General features: G+C 42.1%; 1 protein-coding gene across 1 annotated transcript in view; it reads left to right on the plus strand.

Annotated features, from left to right (window-relative positions):
- Nucleotides 1-20,952, plus strand: part of LOC309819929 (obscurin-like) — a gene marked incomplete at its 3' end in the record, with an annotated part of 72,473 nt that overhangs the window by 9,220 nt on the left and 42,301 nt on the right. The window contains exon 8 of the mRNA XM_082650364.1: nt 18,953-19,228. Within this exon, the coding sequence (XP_082506490.1) occupies nt 18,953-19,228 (276 nt within the window). The remainder of the gene's footprint in view (nt 1-18,952; nt 19,229-20,952) is intronic.

A 20,952-nucleotide genomic window follows, 5' to 3' on the forward strand; every position in this document is an offset into this window, starting at 1 on the left:
GGGGAACCAGGGACCTTGCCAACCCGGTTGGGAGGGTAGGGGTCAGGGACTCTGCTCAGTAGGGGAGGAGCTTCCTATGAGTGGGTGGCACTTGGGTGGTTGAAAGTCAGCAGCTGAGGCTGGCCCTGTCTCTGAAGGGGCCTAGGTTGGGGCGAGGGCCAGTGTCTCCCATGATCCTGAAGGCCTGAGCCCCTTCCCCTGCTAGTGCCTGGGCACGTGTGTGGTTAGGGCTCTGTCGGCCCCCTGACCTGCCCATGGGCCCTTGTAGGCCTCACATCCTGTTTTGCACAAGGACACGGCTGGTGGCTGTGTAGACGCCATGGCCGGGGGCTCAGCCCACTTTGAATACCAAACTTCAGAGGCCCACATGTGTGTACACTGGTACAAGGATGGGGTGGAGCTTGGTCACTCCTGCCGGTACTTCTCACAGGAGGACATGGGCACTGGCTGGTGGCTACCTCAGTCACCGTGCAGGATGAGGGCACCTACTTGTGCCAAGTGGGCGAGGACTCTGTGGACTTCCGGTCGCGTGTCTGTGGTTAGTGCACTGCCTCCCAGGCTTGGTGTGTGGGGAGCAGGTCTGGCTGCATCCAGCTGTGCGGCACTTGCAAGGCCAAGCTGTCTCTCCCTTCATTTCTTCTGAGAATACTTGGGGGTAGGGGCAGTTACTTCTGAATCTGGGTGAAGAAACGACCCATGAAACTAATATATATAGGTGAAGAATGCAGGTCTGGAAAATAAAAGATAAGAAGGAAATTTAAAGCCCTTGTCCTCTTTTTAAAGATGAGGAAATGAGGCAGAGCAGACCTAGAAAGTGCTGGAAGTGTCCTTGGAAGGTTAGATTTGGATCTTGGTGAATCTGAGGCCCTGGCTCTTTCTAGAAGCCATTGAGGTCTCTTGGCAGATTCTCCAAGTCCAGTTCTGCCCCATCTTGGCCCTCAGAAGGGTCTCTGCCATGCCGCCCATGCCTCCTTCCATCTGAGCACAGGCACTGGGGCTGGGCTGCCCATCATGGAGCTCTGAGGCTGCTTCCCATCACACCCAGGAGGGGTTGGGGTACCTGGACCAACTGTGCCCATGGAGGGTTCCATGTGCAGCACCTCATCACAAAGGATCCTCATGGGGGTGGGATCCGAGGCTGCCTGGGGTCTAGAGCAAAGCTCTGTCATGGCTCCAGGACTCGGGAAACCTCACCTTGGCAGAGCCCCTGCTGTGTATCCCTCCCTGTTGCCAGAGCCCTCGGCGATGTTTGCCAAGGAGCAGCCAGCACTCAGGGAGGTACAGGCCGAGGTGGGGGCCAGTGCCACACTGAGCTGTGAGGTGGCCCAGGCCCAGACGGAGGTGACATGGTACAAGGATGGGAAGAAGCTGAGTGTGAGCTCAAAAGTGTGCATGGAGGCCAAGGGCTGCACCCGGCAGCTGGTGGTGCAGCAGGTGGGGAATAGGGACGCTGGGGAGTACAGCTGTGAGGCCAGGGGCGGAAGGTGCTCAGCTGACTCATCAGGCCCATATCAGTTATACAAATAACCCCAGAACTTAGTGGCCCAATGGAACAGTCTGTGGGCAGGAATTCAAGCAGTGCTCAGCGTGGGTGGCTCATCTCTGCTCCACCTGGTGTTGACTGGGACAGGAGGATCCAGTCTGGCCTCATTTGTGTGTCTGATGTCCCAGTCAGGGGGCTGGCTGTGATGACAGGCCTCTCTCTTCTAGTGATGTTGTCTGGGCTCATTCCTGTCTGGGACCATGCTGTTCTCTCCTCTGGGGCTATGCTCTCCTTGTGACATCTCGTTCTCAAGGCCTCTTTCTCCATGTGGGTAGCCTGAGCTCCTTCATCTTCTGGCTGGGTTCCCTTTAGGGATTAGGAGATGCTACAGGGTTTGTTAAGATTTGTTTTCACCAGTCCCAGAATATTACATTCTGTGTGTTTTATTGCACAAAGCCAGACATAAGGCCAGCCTAGTTCCAAGGAGTTGGAGAAGTAGACCTCACTGTTGATGAGAAGTCCCCTGGTTAATTGGGGACAATTTCTAACAATCTACCACAAGGACACAGGCTCTATCTGTCTAGATCTTTGCTTTCTTGAGCATAAGATAAAGATCTTTCTAAAGCTTATTGCCTCATGGTCACAAGATGGCTTCCCTAGCTCCAGCCATCATGTTCAAGGTGGGAAGAACATGTAAGGATTGTGGGTGTGTTTGTTTTTTTCCTTTTCACTGCTGTGCAGTAAATTATCACAAACTCAGTGGCTTAAAATAATGCCCATCTGTTAGTTCACAGTTCTATAGATCAGAATTCAAGATGTGGATTCTGGATTCTCTTTTCAGGGTCTCAAGGGCTGGAATCCATATGCCATCTGGCTGAGTTCTCTCAGGGTCCTTTTCCAAGCTCATCCAAGTTGCTGGCAGAATTCATTTCCTTGTGGTTCTGGGTCTAAGGCTATTTCCTGGCTGGCTGGCAGCCAGGGGCTGCTCTTAGGTCCTTTGCCACATGGCCCCTCATGTCCATTCGCTCTTATGCTCCAAATCTCTTTGGCCAGGAAGAACCCCCTCCCTTCTAAGGTCTCACCTGATTAGGTCAGGCCCAACCAGGATAATCTCCTTGTTAATGAACTCATAGTCAACTGATCTGGGACCTACATTCCTTCTGCAGAATCCCTTCATAGCAGTGCCTGGATTAGTGTTTGGTGGAATAGCTTGGAGAAGGTGCATGCATACGGTGGTGCACGGATCTTGAGGCAGTCCTACCTAGCACAGGGTGTCACCTGCTCTTTCTTCTATTCAGAGAACAGATGCTCTCTGAGGAGCCCACAGCAGATTTTCCCTATGCCTCCTAGTACTGTGTGGGTCCGATGGCCATGCCTTGCTCAGACACCTGGGAAAGTGAGTCCTAATCTTCCAGCTTCAGCAGTGGAACATTGAGGGTGGTAGAGGTGGGCATCTGGTGGTGTGGCTGGCCTGGTTCTGCTGAGGGATCTGTCCTGCGGCACTGGCCCATGCCCACATCAGGGTGGCTGTGCCCTTGTTTTGGACACTGACTTCGAGGCAGGCTGTGGAGGGATCAGAGTGAACATGGTCAGACCTCACTCCTGCCTCTTAAGAGACAGGTGACCTTAGGCAAGTCGTCAGTGTTGTGTCCCCCTGAAGTCTGTCTGGAAACTCAGAATGTGGCCTTAACTGGAAATGGGGTCTCTGCAGACAACATCAAGGAAAGGATCACAAGATGAGATGACCCTGGATTAGGGTGGGCCCTGACTCCAATGACAGGTGTCCTTTGAGAGAAAGAAGAGGGATATTCGTGATACAGATACACAGGGACATGGCCAATGACAATGGAGGCAGAGATTGGGGTGATGCAGTCACAAACCCCAGGATGCCTGGAACCACCAGATTATAGCCATCCTGGTGGATGTGAGGTAGTATCTTATTGTGGTTTTGATTTGTATTTCCCTGATGACTAATGATGTTGAGCATATTCTCATATGTATTTGGCCATTTGTGTATCTTCTTTGGAGAAATGTCTATTCAGATCCTTTGCTTGTTTTTTAATTATTTATCTTTTTATTACTCAGTTGAAAGAGTTCTTCGTATATTCTGGATAGTATAGCCTTATCAGATATATGATTTGCAAATAGTTTCTTCCATTCACTTTCTTAATTGTGCCCTTTGGTGCACAAAAGTTTTAAAATTGTGATGAAATCTAGTTTATCTTCTTTGGTTGCTTGTGTGTTAGATGTCACATCTAAGAAATCGTTGCCCAATCCAAGGTCAAATAGATTGACACCTATGTTTTCTTCTAAGAGTTTTCCAATTTTAGCCCTTGTATTTAGGTCTTTGATCCATTTTGTGACAATTTTTGTGTATGGTGTGAGTTAGGGGTCCAACTTCATCCTTTCCATTGGATATCCAGTTGTCCCAGCACCATTTGTTGAAAAGAATTTTTCCCCATTGAATTTTTTTGGCATCCTTGTTGAAAGTCAATTAACCATTAATTAAATATTTACTTCTGGACTCTCAATTTTATTCCATTGATATATATGTCTACCACAGTCTTGATTATTGTAGCTTTGTGGTATGTTTTGAAATTGGGAATGTGAATTCTTTAACTTTTTTTTCAACATTGATTTGGCTATTTGAGGTCCCTTGCATTTCCACACGAATTTTAGGATCATCTTTTTAAGTTTTGCAAAAAAGGCAGCTGGTATTTTGATTGGGATTGCATCAAAATGTGTAGGTCAATTTGGGGTATATTGCCATCTTTTTATTTTATTTTAAAATTTTATTTATTTATTTTTGGCTGCATTGGGTTTTTGTTGCTGCACGTGGGCTTTCTCTAGTTGTGGCGAACAGGGGCTACCCTTCGTTGGGGTGCACAGGCTTCTCATTGCAGTGGCTTCTCTTGTTGCGGAGCACAGGCTGTAGGCATGCAGGCTTCAGTAGTTGTGGTGCTGAAGTGGGATCTTCTTGGACCAGGGATTGAACCCATGTCCCCTGCACTGGCAGGCAGATTCTTAACCACTGCACCACCAGGGATGTACCCAAATGACTGGTATCAGATTTCTTTTTTTTTTTTCAGTACGCGGGCCTCTCACTGTTGTGGCCCCTCCCTCCCGTTGCGGAGCACAGGCTCCAGACACGCAGGCTCAGCGGCCATGGCTCACGGGCCCAGCCACTCCGAAGCATGTGGGATCCTCCCAGACCGGGGCACGATCCCACGTCCCCTGCATCAGCAGGCGGACTCTCAACCACTGCACCACCAGGGAAGCCCCAGATTTCTTTTTTAATTTTATTTTTTTGGCTGCACCATGTGGCATGTGGGATCTTAGTTCCCTGACCAGGGATCACACCTGTGCCCCCTGTGGTGGAAGCGCAGAGTCTTAACCACTGGACCACCAGGGAAGTCCTCTTTGCCATCTTAACAGTGTTAGTCTCCTAATCCACAATATGAGATGACTTTCTATTTATTTTGGTCTTTTAAATTTCTTTCAATTATGTTTTATAGTTTTTAGTGTGCAGGAATTGTGCTTATTTTGTTAAGTTTGTTGCTAAGTATTTTATTCTTTTTGATGCTACTGTAAATGGAATTTTGTTAATTTCATTTTAAAATTGTTCATTACTAATGTATGGAAATAGAATTGATTTTTGTATATTGGTCTAGTATCCTGCAGCTTCTCCGAATTCATTTATTCACTCTATTAGTTCTTTTGTGGATGCCTTAGGATTTGCTATATACAAATCATGTCACCTGCAGGTAGTTTTACTTCATTTCCAGTCTGGATGCCTCTCATTTTGTTTTTGATTACTGATTAAATCTCTTTACTTGTTATAGGTCTATTCAGATGTTTTCCCATTTATTCTTGTGTTAGTTTTGATAGTTTATGTGTTTCTAGGAATTTCTCCATTTCATCTAGGTTATCTAGTTGGTGTGCAGTTGTTCATAGTATTCTCTTTTAATCCTTTTTTTTTTGGTAAGGTCTTTATTGATGTCCCCAGTTTTTTTTTTCCTGATTTTAATAATTTGAGTCTTCTATCTTTTTTCTTGGTTAGTCTAGCTAATATTTTGTCAAGTTTGTTGATCTTTTCAAAGAACCACCTTTTGGTTTCCTTGGTTCTTTCTATTGCTTTTGTGTTCTCCATTTCATTTATCTATGCTCTAATCTTTATTTTTTTCATTGTTCTAAGTTTGGGTTTAACTTAATCTTTTTCTCGTTTCTTAAGGTATGAAGTTAGGTTATTGATTCGTGATCTTTTTTTTTAAGATAGGCCTATAACTTATAGCTATGGATGGCAGGAAACTGAGCACTGCTTTCACTGCACCTCATAAGTTTTGGTATGCTGTATTTTCATTTTCATTTGTCTCAAAATATTTTCTAATTTTCCTTGTAATTATCCTTTGAGTGTGTTGTTTAATTTTGACATACTTTTTTTTTTAACATCTTTATTGGGGTATAATTGCTTTACAATGGTGTTAGTTTCTGCTTTATAACAAAGTGAATCAGTTATACATAAACATATGTTCCCATATGTCTTCCCTCTTGCGTCTCCCTCCCTCCCACCCTCCCTATCCCACCCCTCCAGGCTGTCACAAAGCACCAAGCCAATATCCCTGTGCCATGCGGCTGCTTCCCACTACCTATCTACCTTACTACGTTTGTTATTGTGTATATGTCCATGACTCTCTCTCGCCCTGTCACAGCTCACCCTTCCCCCTCCCCATAACATCAAGTCCGTTCTCCAGTAGGTCTGCGTCTTTATTCCTGCCTTACCCCTAGGTTCTTCATGACATTTTTTTTTCTTAAATTCCATATATATGTGTTAGCATACGGTATTTGTCTTTTTCTTTCTGACTTACTTCACTCTGTATGACAGACTCTAGGTCTATCCACCTCATTACAAATAGCTCAATTTCGTTTCTTTTTATGGCTGAGTAATATTCCATTGTATATATGTGCCACATCTTCTTTATCCATTCATCCGATGATGGGCGCTTAGGTTGTTTCCATCTCTGGGCTATTGTAAATAGAGCTGCAATGAACATTTTGGTACATGACACTTTTTGAATTTTGGTTTTCTCAGGGCATATGCCCAGTAGTGGGATTGCTGGGTCATATGGTAGTTCTATTTGTAGTTTTTTAAGGAACCTCCATACTGTTCTCCATAGTGGCTGAACCAATTCACATTCCCACCAGCAGTGCAAGAGTGTTCCCTTTTCTCCACACCCTCTCCAGCAGTTATTGTTTCTAGATTTTTTGATGATGGCCATTTTGACTGGTGTGAGATGATATCTCATTGTAGTTTTAATTTGCATTTCTCTAATGATTAATGATGTTGAGCATTCTTTCATGTGTTTGTTGGCAGTCTGTATATCTTCTTTGGAGAAATGTCTATTTAGGTCTTCTACCCATTTTTGGATTGGGTTGTTTGTTTTTTTGTTATTGAGCTGCATGAGCTGCTTGTAAATTTTGGAGATTAATCCTTTGTCGGTTGCTTCATTTGCAAATATTTTCTCCCATTCTGAGGGTTGTCTTTTGGTCTTGTTTATGGTTTCCTTTGCTGTGCAAAAGCTTTGAAGTTTCATTAGGTCCCATTTGTTTATTTTTGTTTTTATTTCCATTACTCTAGGAGGTGGGTCAGAAAGGATCTTGCTGTGATTTATGTCATAGAGTGTTCTGCCTATGTTTTCCTCTAAGAGTTTGATAGTTTCTGGCCTTATATTTAGGTCTTTAATCCATTTTGAGCTTATTTTTCTGTATGGTGTTAGGGAGTGATCTAATCTCATACTTCTATGTGTACCTGTCCAGTTTTCCAAGCACCACTTATTGAAGAGGCTGTCCTTTCTCCACTGTACATTCCTGCCACCTTTATCAAAGATAAGGTGTCCATATGTGCGTGGGTTTATCTCTGGGCTTTCTATTCTGTTCCATTGATCTATCTTTCTGTTTTTGTGCCAGTACCATACTGTCTTGATTACTGTAGCTTTGTAGTATAGTCTGAAGTCAGGGAGCCTGATTCCTCCAGCTCCTTTTTTCATTCTCAAGATTGCTTTGGCTATTCAGGGTCTTTTGTGTTTCCATACAAATTGTGAATTTTTTTGTTCTAGTTCTGTGAAAAATGCCAGTGGTAGTTTGACAGGGATTGCATTGAATCTATAGATTGCTTTGGGTAGTAGAGTCATTTTCACAATGTTGATTCTTCCAATCCAAGAGCATGGTATATCTCTCCATCTATTTGTATCATCTTTAATTTATTTCATCAGTGTCTTATAGTTTTCTGAGAACAAGTCTTTTTCCTCCTTAGGTAGGTTTATTCCTAGATATTTTATTCTTTTTGTTGCAATGGTAAATGGGAGTGTTCTCTTGATTTCACTTTCAGATTTTTCATCATTAGTATATAGGAATGCCAGAGATTTCTGTGCATTAATTTTGTATCCTGCCACTTTACCAAATTCATTGATTAGCTCTAGTAGTTTTCTGGTAGCATCTTTAGGATTCTCTATGTATAGGATCATGTCATCTGCAAACAGTGACAGCTTTACTTCTTCTTTTCCGATTTGGATTCCTTTTATTTCCTTTTCTTCTCTGATTGCTGTGGCTAAAACTTCCAAAACTATGTTTAAGAGTGGTGAGAGTGGGCAACCTTGTCTTGTTCCTGATCTTAGTGGAAATGCTTTCAGTTTTTCACCATTGAGGATGATGTTTGCTGTGGGCTTGTCATATATGGCCTTTATTATGTTGAGGAAAGTTCCCTCTATGCCTACTTTCTGCAGGGTTTTTATCATAAATGGGTGTTGAATTTTGTCAAAAGCTTTCTCTGCATCTATTGAGATGATCATATGGTTTTTCTCCTTCAATTTGTTAATATGGTCTATCACATTGATAGATTTGCGTATATTGAAGAATCCTTGCATTCCTGGAATAAACCCCACTTGATCATGGTGTATGATCCTTTTAATGTGCTGTTGGATTCTGTTTGCTAGTATTTTGTTGAGGATTTTGGCATTTATGTTCATCAGTGATATTGGCCTGTAGTTTTCTTTCTTTGTGACATCCTTGTCTGGTTTTGGTATCAAGGTGATCGTGGCCTCGTAGAAGGAATTTGGGAGTGTTCCTCCCTCTGTTACATTTTGGAAGAGTTTGAGAAGGATAGGTGTTAGCTCTTCTCTAAATGTTTGATAGAATTCGCCTGTGAAGCCATCTGGTCCTGGGCTTTTGTTTGTTGGAAGATTTTTAATCACAGTTTCAATTTCAGTGCTTGTGATTGGTCTGTTCATATTTTCTATTTCTTCGTGATTCAGTCTTGGCAGGTTGTGCATTTCTAAGAATTTGTCCATTTCTTCCAGATTGTCCATTTTATTGGCATAGAATTGCTTGTAGTATTCTCTCATGATCTTTTTTATTTCTGCAGTGTCAGTTGTTACCTCTCCTTTTTCATTTCTAATTCTATTGATTTGAGTCTTCTCCCTTTTTTTCTTGATGAGTCTGGCTAGTGGTTTATCTATTTTGTTTATCTTCTCAAAGAACCAGCTTTTAGTTTTATTGATCTTTGCTATTGTTTCCTTCATTTCTTTTTCATTTATTTCTGATCTGATTTTTATGATTTCTTTCCTTCTGCTAGCTTTGGGGTTTTTTTTTTGTTTTTCTTTCTCTAATTGCTTGAGGTGCAAGGTTAGGTTGTTTATTCGAGATGTTTCCTGCTTCTTAAGGTGGGCTTGTATTGCTATAAGCTTCCCCCTTAGAACTGCTCTTGCTGCATCCCATAGGTTTTGGGTCGTTGTGTCTCCATTGTCATTTGTTTCTAGGTATTTTTTTATTTCCTCTTTGATTTCTTCAGTGATCACTTCATTATTAAGTAGTGTATTGTTTAACCTCCATGTGTTTGTATTTTTTACAGATCTTTTCCTGTAATTGATATCTAGTCTCATGGTGTTGTGGTCAGAAAAGATACTTGATACAATTTCAATTTTCTTAAATTTACCAAGGCTTGATTTGTGACCCAAGATATGATCTATCCTGGAGAATGTTCCATGAGCACTTGAGAAAAATGTGTATTCTGTTGTTTTTGGATGGAGTGTCCTATAAATATCAATTAAGTCCATCTTTTTTAATGTATCATTTAAAGCTTGTGTTTCCTTATTTATTTTCATTTTGGATGATCTGTTCATGGGTGAAAGTGGGGTGTTTAAGTTCCCTACTATGAATATGTTACTGTTGATTTCCCCTTTTATGGCTGTTAGTATTTGCTTTATGTATTGAGGTGCTCCTATGTTGGGTGCATAAATATTTACAATTGTTATATCTTCTTCTTTGATCGATCCCTTGATCATTATGTAGTGTCCTTCTTTGTCTCTTTTAATAGTCCTTATTTTAAAGTCTATTTTGTCTGATATGAGAATTGCTACTGCAGTTTTCTTTTGGTTTCCATTTGCATGAAATATCTTTCTCCATCCTCTTACTTTCTGTCTGTATGTGTCTCTAGGTCTGAAGTGGGTCTCTTGTAGACAGCATATATAAGGGTCTTGTTTTTGTATCCATTCAGCCAATCTGTGTCTTTTGGTGGGAGCATTTAGTCCATTTACATTTAAGGTAATTATCGATATGTATGTTCCTATTCCCATTTTCTAAATTGTTTTGGGTTCGTTATTATAGGTCTTTTCCTTCTCTTGTGTTTCTTGTCTAGAGAAGTTCCTTTAGCATTTGTTGTAAAGCTGGTTTTGTGGTGCTGAACTCTCTCAGCTTTTGCTTGTCTGTAAAGGTTTTAATTTCTCCATCAAATCTGAATGAGATCCTTGCTGGGTAGAGTAGTCTTGGCTGCAGGTTTTTCTCCTTCATCACTTTCAGTGTGTCCTGTCACTCCCTTCTGGCTTGGAGGGTTCCTGCTGAGAGATCAACTGTTAACCTTATGGGGATTCCCTTATGTGTTATTTGTTGTTTTTCCCTTGCTGCCTTTAATATGCTTTCTTTGTATTTAATTTTTGACAGTTTGATTAATATGTGTCTTGGCATATTTCTCCTTGTATTTATCCTGTATGGGACTCTCTGTGCTTCCTGGACTTGATTAACTATTTCCTTTCCCATATTAGGGAAGTTTTCAACTATAATCTCTTCAAATATTTTCTCAGTCCCTTTCTTTTTCTCTTCTTCTTCTGGAACCCCTATAATTCGAATGTTGGTGCATTTAATGTCCCAGAGGTCTCTGAGACTGTCCTCAGTCCTTTTCATTCTTTTTTCTTTATTCTGCTCTGCAGTAGTTATTTCCACTATTTTATCTTCCAGGTCACTTATCCATTCTTCTGCCTCAGTTATTCTGCTATTGATCCCATCTAGAGTACTTTTAATTTCATTTATTGTGTTTTTCATCATTGCTTGTTTCATCTTTATTTCTTCTAGGTCCTTGTTAACTGTTTCTTGCATTTTGTCCATTCTATTTCCAAGATTTCGGATCATCCTTACTATCATTATTCTGAATTCCTTTTCAGGTAGACTGCCTATTTCCTCTTCATTTGTTAGGTTTGGTGCATTTTTATCTTGCTCCTTTATCTGCTGTGTGTTTTTCTGTCTTCTCATTTTGCTTATCTTACTGTGTTTGGGGTCTCCTTTTTGCAGGCTGCAAGTTCGTATTTCCCGCTGTTTTTGATGTCTGTCTCCAGTGGCTAAAGTTGGTTCAGTGGGTTGTGTAGGCTTCCTGGTGGAGGGGATTAGTGCTTGTGTTGTGGTGGATGAGGCTGGATCTTGTCTCTCTAGTGGGCAGGTTCACGTCTGGTGGTGTGTTTTGGGGTGTCTGTGGCCTTATTATGATTTTAGGCAGCCTCTCTGCTAATGGGTGGGGTTGTGTTCCTGTTTCGCTAGTTGTTTGGCATAGGTTGTCCAGCACTGTGGCTTGCTGGTCGTTGAGTGAAGCTGGGTGCTGGTGTTAAGATGGAGGTCTCTGGAAGATTTTCGCCGTTTGATATTATGTGGAGCTGGGAGGTCTCTTGTGGACCAGTGTCCTGAAGTTGGCTCTCCTACCTCAGAGCCAGAGCCCTGACTCCTGGCTGGAGCACCAAGAGCCTTTCATCCACACGGCTCAGGATAAAAGGGAGAAATAGTAGAGAGAATTAGTAGAAGTATGAGGAAAGAAAGAAGGAAAGGAAGGAAGGAAGGAAGGAAGAAAGAAAGAAAGAAAGAAGCAAAGAAGGAAAGAAGGCAAGAAGGAAAGAAAGGAGGGAGGGAGGGAGGGAGGAAGGAAGGAAGGAGGGAAAGAAGGAAAAAAGACAGAAAGAAAGAAGATACAGTAAAAATAAAATAAAGTATAATAAAGTTATTGAATTAAAAAATACTTATTTAGAAAAGAAAAAAGGGACGGATAGAACCTTAGGACAAATGTTGGAAGCAAAGCTGTATAGACAAAATCTTACACAGAAGCATACACATACACCCTCACAAAAAGAGGTAAAGGGGGAAAAATCATAAATCTTGGTCTTGGAGACCACCTCCTCAATTTGGGATGATTCGTTGTCTAAAGGAGGGAAGGAAGGAAGGAAAGAAAGAAAGAAAGAACGAAGGTAAAGTATAATAAAGTTAGTAAAATTAATTATTAAGAAAAGAAAAATTTTAAAAAAACCATGGACGGATAGAACCCTAGGACAAATGGAAGCAAGACTATACAGACAAGATCTCACACAGAAGCATACACATACACATTCACAAAAAGAGGAAAAGGGGAAAAAATCATAGATCTTGCTCCTAAAGTCCACTTCCTTAATTTGGGATGATTGGTTGTCTATTCAGGTATTCCACAGATGCAGGGTATATCAAGTTGATTGTGGAGCTTTAATCCGCTGCTTCTGAGGCTGCTGGGAGAGATTTCCCTTTCTCTTCTTTGTTCTCACAGCTCACAGGGGCTCAGCTTTGGATTTGGCCCTGCTTCTGCGTGTAGGTCGCCGGAGGGTGTCTGTTTTTTGCTCAGACAGGACGGGGTTAAAGGAGCCGCTGATTCGGGGGCTCTGGCGCACTCAGGCCGGGGTGGGGGGGGGTGGGGGAGGGAGGGGCACTGCGTGCGGGGCGGGCCTGCGGCGGCAGAGGCCGGCATGACGTTGCACCAGCCTGAGGCCCGCCGTGCGTTCTCCCGGGGAAGTTGTCCCTGGATCCCGGGAACGTGGCAGCGGCGGGCTGCACAGGCTCCGCGGAAGAGGGGTGTGGAGAGTGACCTGTGCTCCCACACAGGCCCCTTGGTGGCGGCAGCAGCAGCCTTAGCGTCTCCCGCCCGTCTCTGGGGTCCGCGCTTTTAGCTGCGGCTCGCGCCTGTCTCTGGAGCTCCTTTAAGCAGCGTTCTTAAACCCCTCTCCTCGCGCACCAGGAAACAAAGAGGGAAGAAAAAGTCTCTTGCCTCTTCGGTGGGTGCAGACTTTTCCCCGGACTCCCTCCCGGCTAGCCGTGGTGCACTAACCACTTCAGGCTATGTTCAAGCCGCCAACCCCAGTCCTCTCCCTGTGCTCTGAACGAAACCGAAACCGGAGCCTCAGCTCGCAGCCCCGCCCGCCCCGGCGGGTGAGCAGACAAACCTCTCGGGCTGGTGAGTGCCAGTGGGCACCGATCCTCTGTGCGGGAATCTCCCCGCTTTGCCCTCCGCACCCGTTGCTATGCACTCCTCCGCGGCGCCTAAGCTCCCCCCTCCGCCTCCCGCAGTCTCCGCCCGCGAAGGGGCTTCCTACTGTGTGGAAACTTTTCCTCCTTCACAGCAGGTGCAGGTGCCGTCCCTATTCTTTTGTCTCTGTTTTTTCTTTTGCCCTACCCAGGTACGTGGGGAGTTTCTTGCCTTTTGGGAGGTCTGAGGTCTTCTGCCAGCCTTCAGTAGGTGTTCTGTAGGAGTTGTTCCACGTGTAGATGTATTTCTGGTGTATCTGTGGGGAGGAAGGTGATCTCCGCGTCTTACTCTTCCGCCATCTTCAAGGTCCGCCTTGACATACTTTTGAATTTTACAGTTTTCTTTCTAGTATTGCTGTCTAGTTTCATTCCATCATAATCAAAAAGATTCTTTGTATGCTTTCAGTCTTTTTAGATTTATTGAGACTTGTTTTATGGTCTAACATGTGGTCTGTGTTAGAGGATGTTCCATATGTGCTTGAGTAAAAATGTGTCTTCTGTTGCTGTTGGGTGAAGTGTCCTCTGTAAGTCAGTTAGGTCTAGTTTCTTGTATAGTGTTATTCATGTCCTATTTCCTTATTGATCTGTCTGGTTGTTCTATCCATTATTGAAAGTAGGGTACTGAAGTCTCTGACTGTTCTTGGAGAACTGTCTATTTCTCCCTTTAATTTTTTAGTTTTTGTTTCATATATTTTGGAGCTCTCCTGTTAGTTGTGCTTATGTTTATAGTTGTGATATCTTCTTGATGAATTGACCCTTTTAATCAATATATAACATCCTTAATCTATATCTGTATATATTAAATATAATGTCTTGTAATGTTTTTTTCCTTTTGTTTGACAGTATAGCCACCTCAGGTCTCTATTGATTGCTATTTGTATGGAGTATCTTTTCACTTTCAACCTATTTGTATCTTTGGATCTAAAGTGAATCTCCTGTAGACAGCATTTTAAAAATTCATTTTGTATTAAGTTAATTCTTATAAGGAAGTGTTTCCTTCTGCTATTTTACTCTTTGTTTCTTATATGTCATATCTTTTTGCCATTATTTTCTCCATTATTGTCATTTATGATTAATTTATTTTTTCTAGTGTGCCATTTTTGTTACTTTCTCATTTCTTTATGTATATGCACATTCATTTTTTCTTAGTGATTACCCTGGGGATTGTCATTAACGTCTAACTTTGTAATAATCAAGTTTGAAATTATATCATCTTAGTTTCAATAGAAAACCTCTGCTTCTTTACAGGTTTTGCCCCAAGCTGAATGTTGTTAATGTCACAAGTTATGTCTTCATACATAGTGTGTCCGTTAACTTTATAGTTTTATAATTATTGTTTATGCATTTGTATTTTAAGTCATATAAGAAATAAAAGGAATTATCTAAGCACCAGAAGAATGATCCAATATAAATGAGAGTTGGAACTTACAAACAAGAGCAGTATTAGAAGATCAGAAGTTCCACTCAGGAACTTCAGATGATAGAAAAACCATCTGAAAGAGTATGTCAAATAAGTCTACTTAAAATGATTAAAGATATGTATGGAAGACTAGAAAATGTAAGAAAAAGTGAAATACTAGGAAAAAGAACAGGCAGATTTAAAGAACCAAATGAAATTTCTTGAATAAGAAACACAACTTTTGTAATAACAATTCAGTGGAGGGATAAACAGCAAATTAGACATAGCTGAAGATAGAATTATTGAATTGGAAGATAGATCTGAGAAAATTACTCAGGATGAATCACAAAGAGGTAAAAAATAAGAGATAATGACAGACATAGAGAAGAGAAGTAGAAGGCCACACGTATGTCTAAAAGGACTTCTAGGAGAGACTAGAGATAATGAGGAAGATGAAATAATGAAAGAAATAATGTGGAGAAATTTAAGAAATGGTAAAAGATATGAATCCTAAACTTCAAGATTCATAGGAAATAATGGGAATTGTAAAAAAAAAAAAAAAAAAAAGTCACAGCTAGTGAATTCCAGAAGTCCAAAAACCAAGAGGAGATCTTAACCTCCAAAGGGAAAAAAGATTAATGGGATGATAGTTATTCTTCCTGTAGATTTTTCAACAGCAATGAAGAGCACAGAAAAGATGTTATAGTCTCCAAAGCACTGAGGGAAAATAACTGTTGATCTAGAATTCTGTATCCAGCTAAACTATCATTCAAAAGTTAAGTGAAATACAGACATTTTCAGAGAGTAAATTATCATTCATAAAATCTCACTGAAAGAATTACCAATGAATATACTTTATAAAGAAGAAAATCAAGTCTAGAGTAGTAGAATGGGTTCTAGAGCGTGGTTCCCTACCTTTTTTTGCACCAGGGACCAGTTCTGTGGAAGATAATTTTTCCACGGACCAGGGAGGGGGGATGGTTCAAGCGGTAATGTGAGCTATGGGGGGGGGATGGTTCAGGTGGTAATGCAAGTGATGGTTCAGGCAGTAATGCAAGCAATGGGGGGATGGTTCAGGTGGTAATGTGAGTGATGGGGAGCAATGGGAAGCAATGGGGAGCAGCAGATGATGCTTTGCTTGCTCACCCACTGCTCACCTCCTGCTGTGAGGCCCAGCTCCTAACAGGCTGTGGACTGGTACTGGTTTGTGACCTGGGGGTTGGGGACCTCTGTTCTAGAGTAATGTGATGTCAAGCAAATAGAGTAAGTTAATAAAAAGCAGCATCTGATTCCCAAGGCCAAGGATTTGATTACACTAATGGTGACTGGCCTGCTAGAAGTTGTAGACTGCATTAACATATTAATGTTCCTGTGACTCAGGGGTATTGCCTGTTCTTGGTGACATGGTATAAGAAATTCTCCCTGAAAATACCAATGCTATGATATGCCAGCCACAAATTATGCCTCTCTTTGTTAGGGTAATTATGAGATCACAGGTGCTAAGTAGATGCCAGAGCCTGAACTGTAACATATACCAGTGTGAAAATTATTGAACTGGGAGCCTTCAGATTCTGAGAACTAACCTGTTCCCTGCTTTGTACATCTTCTGAGTGTGAAGTTCTCTGTGTTGAGAAAGCTAGGAATAGGACTGGCTTGTGGCCAAGGCATCATGGTTTTGAGATCCGGAAGGTGGGCCCTCATCCAATTCTAGAAATTTGATTGTCTCGTCTTCCTCCCTGTCCCCAGAGGCCACACTGATATTTGCCAAGGAGCATCCAGCATGCAGGGAAGTGCAGGCTGAGGTGGGGGTGAACACCATGCTAAGCTGTGAGGTAGCCCTGGCCCAGACAGAGGTGATATGGTTCAAGGAGGGAAAGAAACTGAGTTCAAGCTCAAAAGTGTGTGTGGAGGCCAAGGAAGCGCTGCACCCCGAGGCTGGTGGCGCATCAGGTGGGCAAGGTAGATGCTGGGTGAATACAGCTGAGAGGCCAGGGGCTGAAAGATCTCCTTCCACCTCAACATCACAGGTGGGTTCCTTGAGGTCCTTCTTATGTTCCTCAGCTTAATTATTAGGGAGTAGGGGTGTGTGGTCATGCCACCTAAAAGTGTGTTTTCTCACAAAACTTACCACATAGCAGCTAGCGGGTATTAATTACATGCCAAGGGCCAGATTTTATGAAGTGCTTCTTGTCTTTTTACTTGTCTAAACTTCACAACCACCTCATGAAGAGGAATTCTGATTATTCCCATTTTAAGATAAGGCACAAGGAAATTCCATAACTTGCCAAAGTTCACATAGCCAGAGAATTACAGAGCCAGGATTTAGGCCCAATATTCTGAGGGCTATTTTCTCTGGTTATCAAATTACAGTTTAACAATCCCCTGCCCATATTTAAAAAAAATTTTTTAAGAGACTATTCCACTGTCTTCCAGATTCCATGTATTTTTTTTGGACTATCTACTGTCATATATATTATGTTCCCTCAAGGGTCATTTTTTTCTTTTCTTGTTGTTTTTAAGGTATTGTTTTTGATTTTGATTTTCAGCAGTTTACATTGATGAACCTAGGTGTGATTTTCTTTGTATTCATCCTGGTTAGGGTTGCAGAGCATTTTGAGTCTGTGGAGTTTTGTCTTGCCTCAACCATAGAGTGTGGTTTCTCACATGTCTCATATGTATCTCTCTTTCTCTCCACCTCTTAATTTTTTTTCTCTCTCTGCTTTAGTCTGGATATTTTCTTTAGATCTGTCTTCCAATCCACTAATTTTCTATTCTTCTATATCTAATCTGTTGTCAAACCCATTTATAGTGTGTTTACTTTCAGTTATTGTATTTTCCAGTTTCATAATTTCCATTTGTTTAATTTCTTATAGATTCTAGACTCTGTAGTAAAATTTTTGTATTTGATATATTTTCTTTTCTTTCACATTAAAGAAATATTATCATGGTTATATCCTGGTCTGATCATCTGATATTGCTTTTCTTTGGATTTCTATTCACTCTTGTCCTTGGCATGCCAGTGAATTTTCAGTTGACTGTCAGACATCGTTTGAGAAAACTTTTTGAATATGGATGATGTTATCTTACTTCAGACAGAGGATCAGTATTTCCTTTGCTAGGGAGGGAGAGAACAACTAAGAACTTTAGTCTCTTCAAGGACTGCACTGACTCAAGGCTGCATTACCGTTTTGATCAGGGTCATCTATCTCTGGTTTGCCCCCATTCCTGGGCATAGTCCTCCAAGGATTTCTACAGAGACTTGGGGTATGGAGGGGGGTTTCTTTTCAGGCAGACACTCAACTCTAATCTCTGTCTCTGGTAATGCAAGGTGCTAAAAAGTCTGCTCTAGTTTTCAGAGGTTTTCTGCTTGGCTTCGTAGTCTCCTGGGCCATGCAGTTGTGGAGCTCATCAAACATCTTGAGGGGAATGTGGCTGAGTGTGGGGCTCAATTCTACCAGATCTCTTCTTCCTGGAGGCTTGGCTCCTCAATCTCTAACTTTATCTTTCTGCTTATACAAGGTGTACATAGCCTGACCAGGTTTCCTGTTTCGTAGTAGCAGCCCTATGCCTTTTAGTGTCATGCTGTACTAAGGAGCAGCAGTGTCCAGAGGAGAAAATCAGATGCCCAGTGTGGTTCCCTTTTACCTTCCTCACTCACTTCACATCTATCCTTCTAGGAGAGCCCTGGCCCTAGCTCTCATCTCCGTTAGAATGACTCCCCTCAGCTTTCATCAAAGCTGCCTCCCTTTTATCATTTAGCACTTCACCTAAACATTACTCCTTACCAAGATTTTCTCTGACCACCAAATCTAAGTCACTGTCAGTCCCTTCTCTCTAGCGCATCACTCTGTCTTATTTCATCACAGCATTGACCATAGCATTAAATCATTGTCATGTTTGTATGTTTGTTTGTTTTTCCTCAGTAGAAGGTAAGATCTGTAAGAACAGAGACTGTGTTACTCATGTTTCCAGCTATGGTATAGCATTCCCAGCACCACCATAGTGCCTGCAGATAATGGGCCCTCCACTGACATTAGTTGCATCAGTGATTGAATGAATGAATGAATGAATGACTGCATATACAGCATGGACTCTCTGAGATCCTATATGTATTTATACATATAGGGGATACAAGTGCACACAACCCAACCTGCCTGCCAGAGGTGACTGTCACATGGGAAAGACAATGAACTAGCTGTGACAGATGCTAGAATAACTTTGGCCACTTTCCTCCAGGCTTAGGAATTGACCTTGTGTCAGAACATCACCAGAATGTACACTTGAGATATATGTTTGTAAACACAACTCTACACCTTCCTGGGCACATGGCATCACTGGCTCCAAGGAGAAAATTTACTGAACTCTTTTAAGTTTTGGTCTCCCAGGCTGGTACCAGCTTTGTGTCTCTGACACTGTGTCTCCCTTTCTGTGCCCAGAGTCCTCTGCGGTGTTTATCAAGGGACAGCCAGCACATAAAGAGGTGCAGGCCGTGGTGGGGGCCAGCACCACACTGAGCTGCGAGGTGGCCCAGGCCCAGACGGAGGTGATGTGGTACAAGAACAGGAAGAAGCTGAATTCAAGCTCAAAAGTGCATGTGGAGGCCAAGGGCTGCACCCGGAGGCTGGTGGTGCAGCAGGTGGTCAAGGCAGATGCCGGGGAGTACAGCTGTGAGGCTGGGGGCCAGAAGGTCTCCTTCCACCTGGATGTCACAGGTCAGTCCTTGGAGGTAGTAACTTAGCCTTGTGTGGAGGTGATGGGACTGGCTTGCATCCCCTAACAGACCTGATGATCTTCCCACTAGACTTCATCTCTTTTAGCCTTCCGTCCTCCCACCTCCCATTTTCATACCCATGACTGGACCAAGGGAGGCTGGATGGGTAGGCTGTGAACAGAAGGGATAATGGTGTTCCTATAAACCCTGAGTGGTGTTTCCACACAGTAATGCACAGTCTTCAGTTCCCAGCATCTGCCCAGAACCTTCTGGGTATTCCTTGGTGTCTGGAACTCTGGTTCTGTCTTGCACTTGGGGTCTGAGGTAGACCAGATGTCTTTTAACTGTGGGTATGTGAATTTGCTCCTCCTGGATGTCCTGACAGCTCCTAGATGCCGTCACCTAGCAACGCATGTGGGTTCACACTAGGGAGAGATGTTTGAATTTCATGAAACCAGGACAAGGGGAAATTTCTGCCACACAGTCATACTTGGATTTATCTCAAGACTGAACTATGGATTATCAAAGTTTTAGGTGTTCTGAACACTCTTTCTTCCTTGCACGTGGATATAGAAGTTATCTGTGCATCTACATGTAACAAAATCTAGATCCATTTTTCTTGCAATATGTGTGCAAAGTAAACAGAGACCAGAGGGTTGGTCGATATGTGCCTGAGATATGCACATGTGAGGTCTGGAATTCTCTTTTCAAAGCAAATAGTGATTTCCTTTTGTTTTCTGTTAGAACATTCTATGTCAGAATTCCCTATGGAGTCTGATTTATAGATTTAGACTTGGAGAGGAATAGTAGCTTCTCCTATACCAACATGTATATATCTTTTAAGAATGGTATTTTAGAAGAATATGACAATATTTTTTCATGGCGATAAGTGTGAAAGTTTTGACAAATTGATCAGATTCTTAGAAAACTATGTAAAAAGTGACACAAGAAACATTCAACAACTCAAGTAGTCCTATAATCTTTTTTTTTTTTTGCGGTACCTGGGCCTCTCACTGTTGTGGCCTCTCCCGTTGTGGAGCACAGGCTCCGGATGCGCAGGCTCAGCGGCCATGGCTCACGGGCCTAGCTGCTCCGCGGCATGTGGGATCTTCCCAGACCGGGGCACGAACCCATGTCCCCTGCATTGTCAGGTGGACTCTTAACCACTGCGCCACCAGGGAAGCCCAGTCCTATAATCTTTTAAATAATTGGAACCATAACGATAAATCTTCTCATAGAGAAAGATCTAAGCCCAGTAGTTCCACTGGTAAGTTATATGAAATACTTTGGAAAGAAAATCCATGTTCATGGATATTCTTCTAGAGAATAGAAAATGGAGATAAACAGTCTCTGATTTGTTTCATGTAGATAGCATAACATTGATACAAATATCTGACAAAAAAATTTTAAGAATTAAAATTACAGACCAACCTATTATGGATATCAAGGCCAATATCTGAAACAAAATATTATCAAAATAAATTTAACAATATATTAAGAGGAAAATTGGTAATACACTGTGATAAAAGTCATAGTCCAGAAATGCAAGGCTGTTTAAACACTAGAAACATTAGCAAAGCAATCTGTTCATGACATGCAGAATAAAGTATTTGGAAAGATTTGGCATTATAAATACAGAAAAAAAGTTTAATAAAGTTGGCATCAATTCATGATATAAAATTCTTAACGAATTATAAATAAAACAGTTTGTAATCTGATAAATGA

This window comes from Grampus griseus (assembly GCF_964374135.1).
Source record: "Grampus griseus genome assembly, chromosome: 3".
In the NCBI taxonomy this organism is placed as follows: Eukaryota; Metazoa; Chordata; class Mammalia; order Artiodactyla; family Delphinidae; genus Grampus; species Grampus griseus.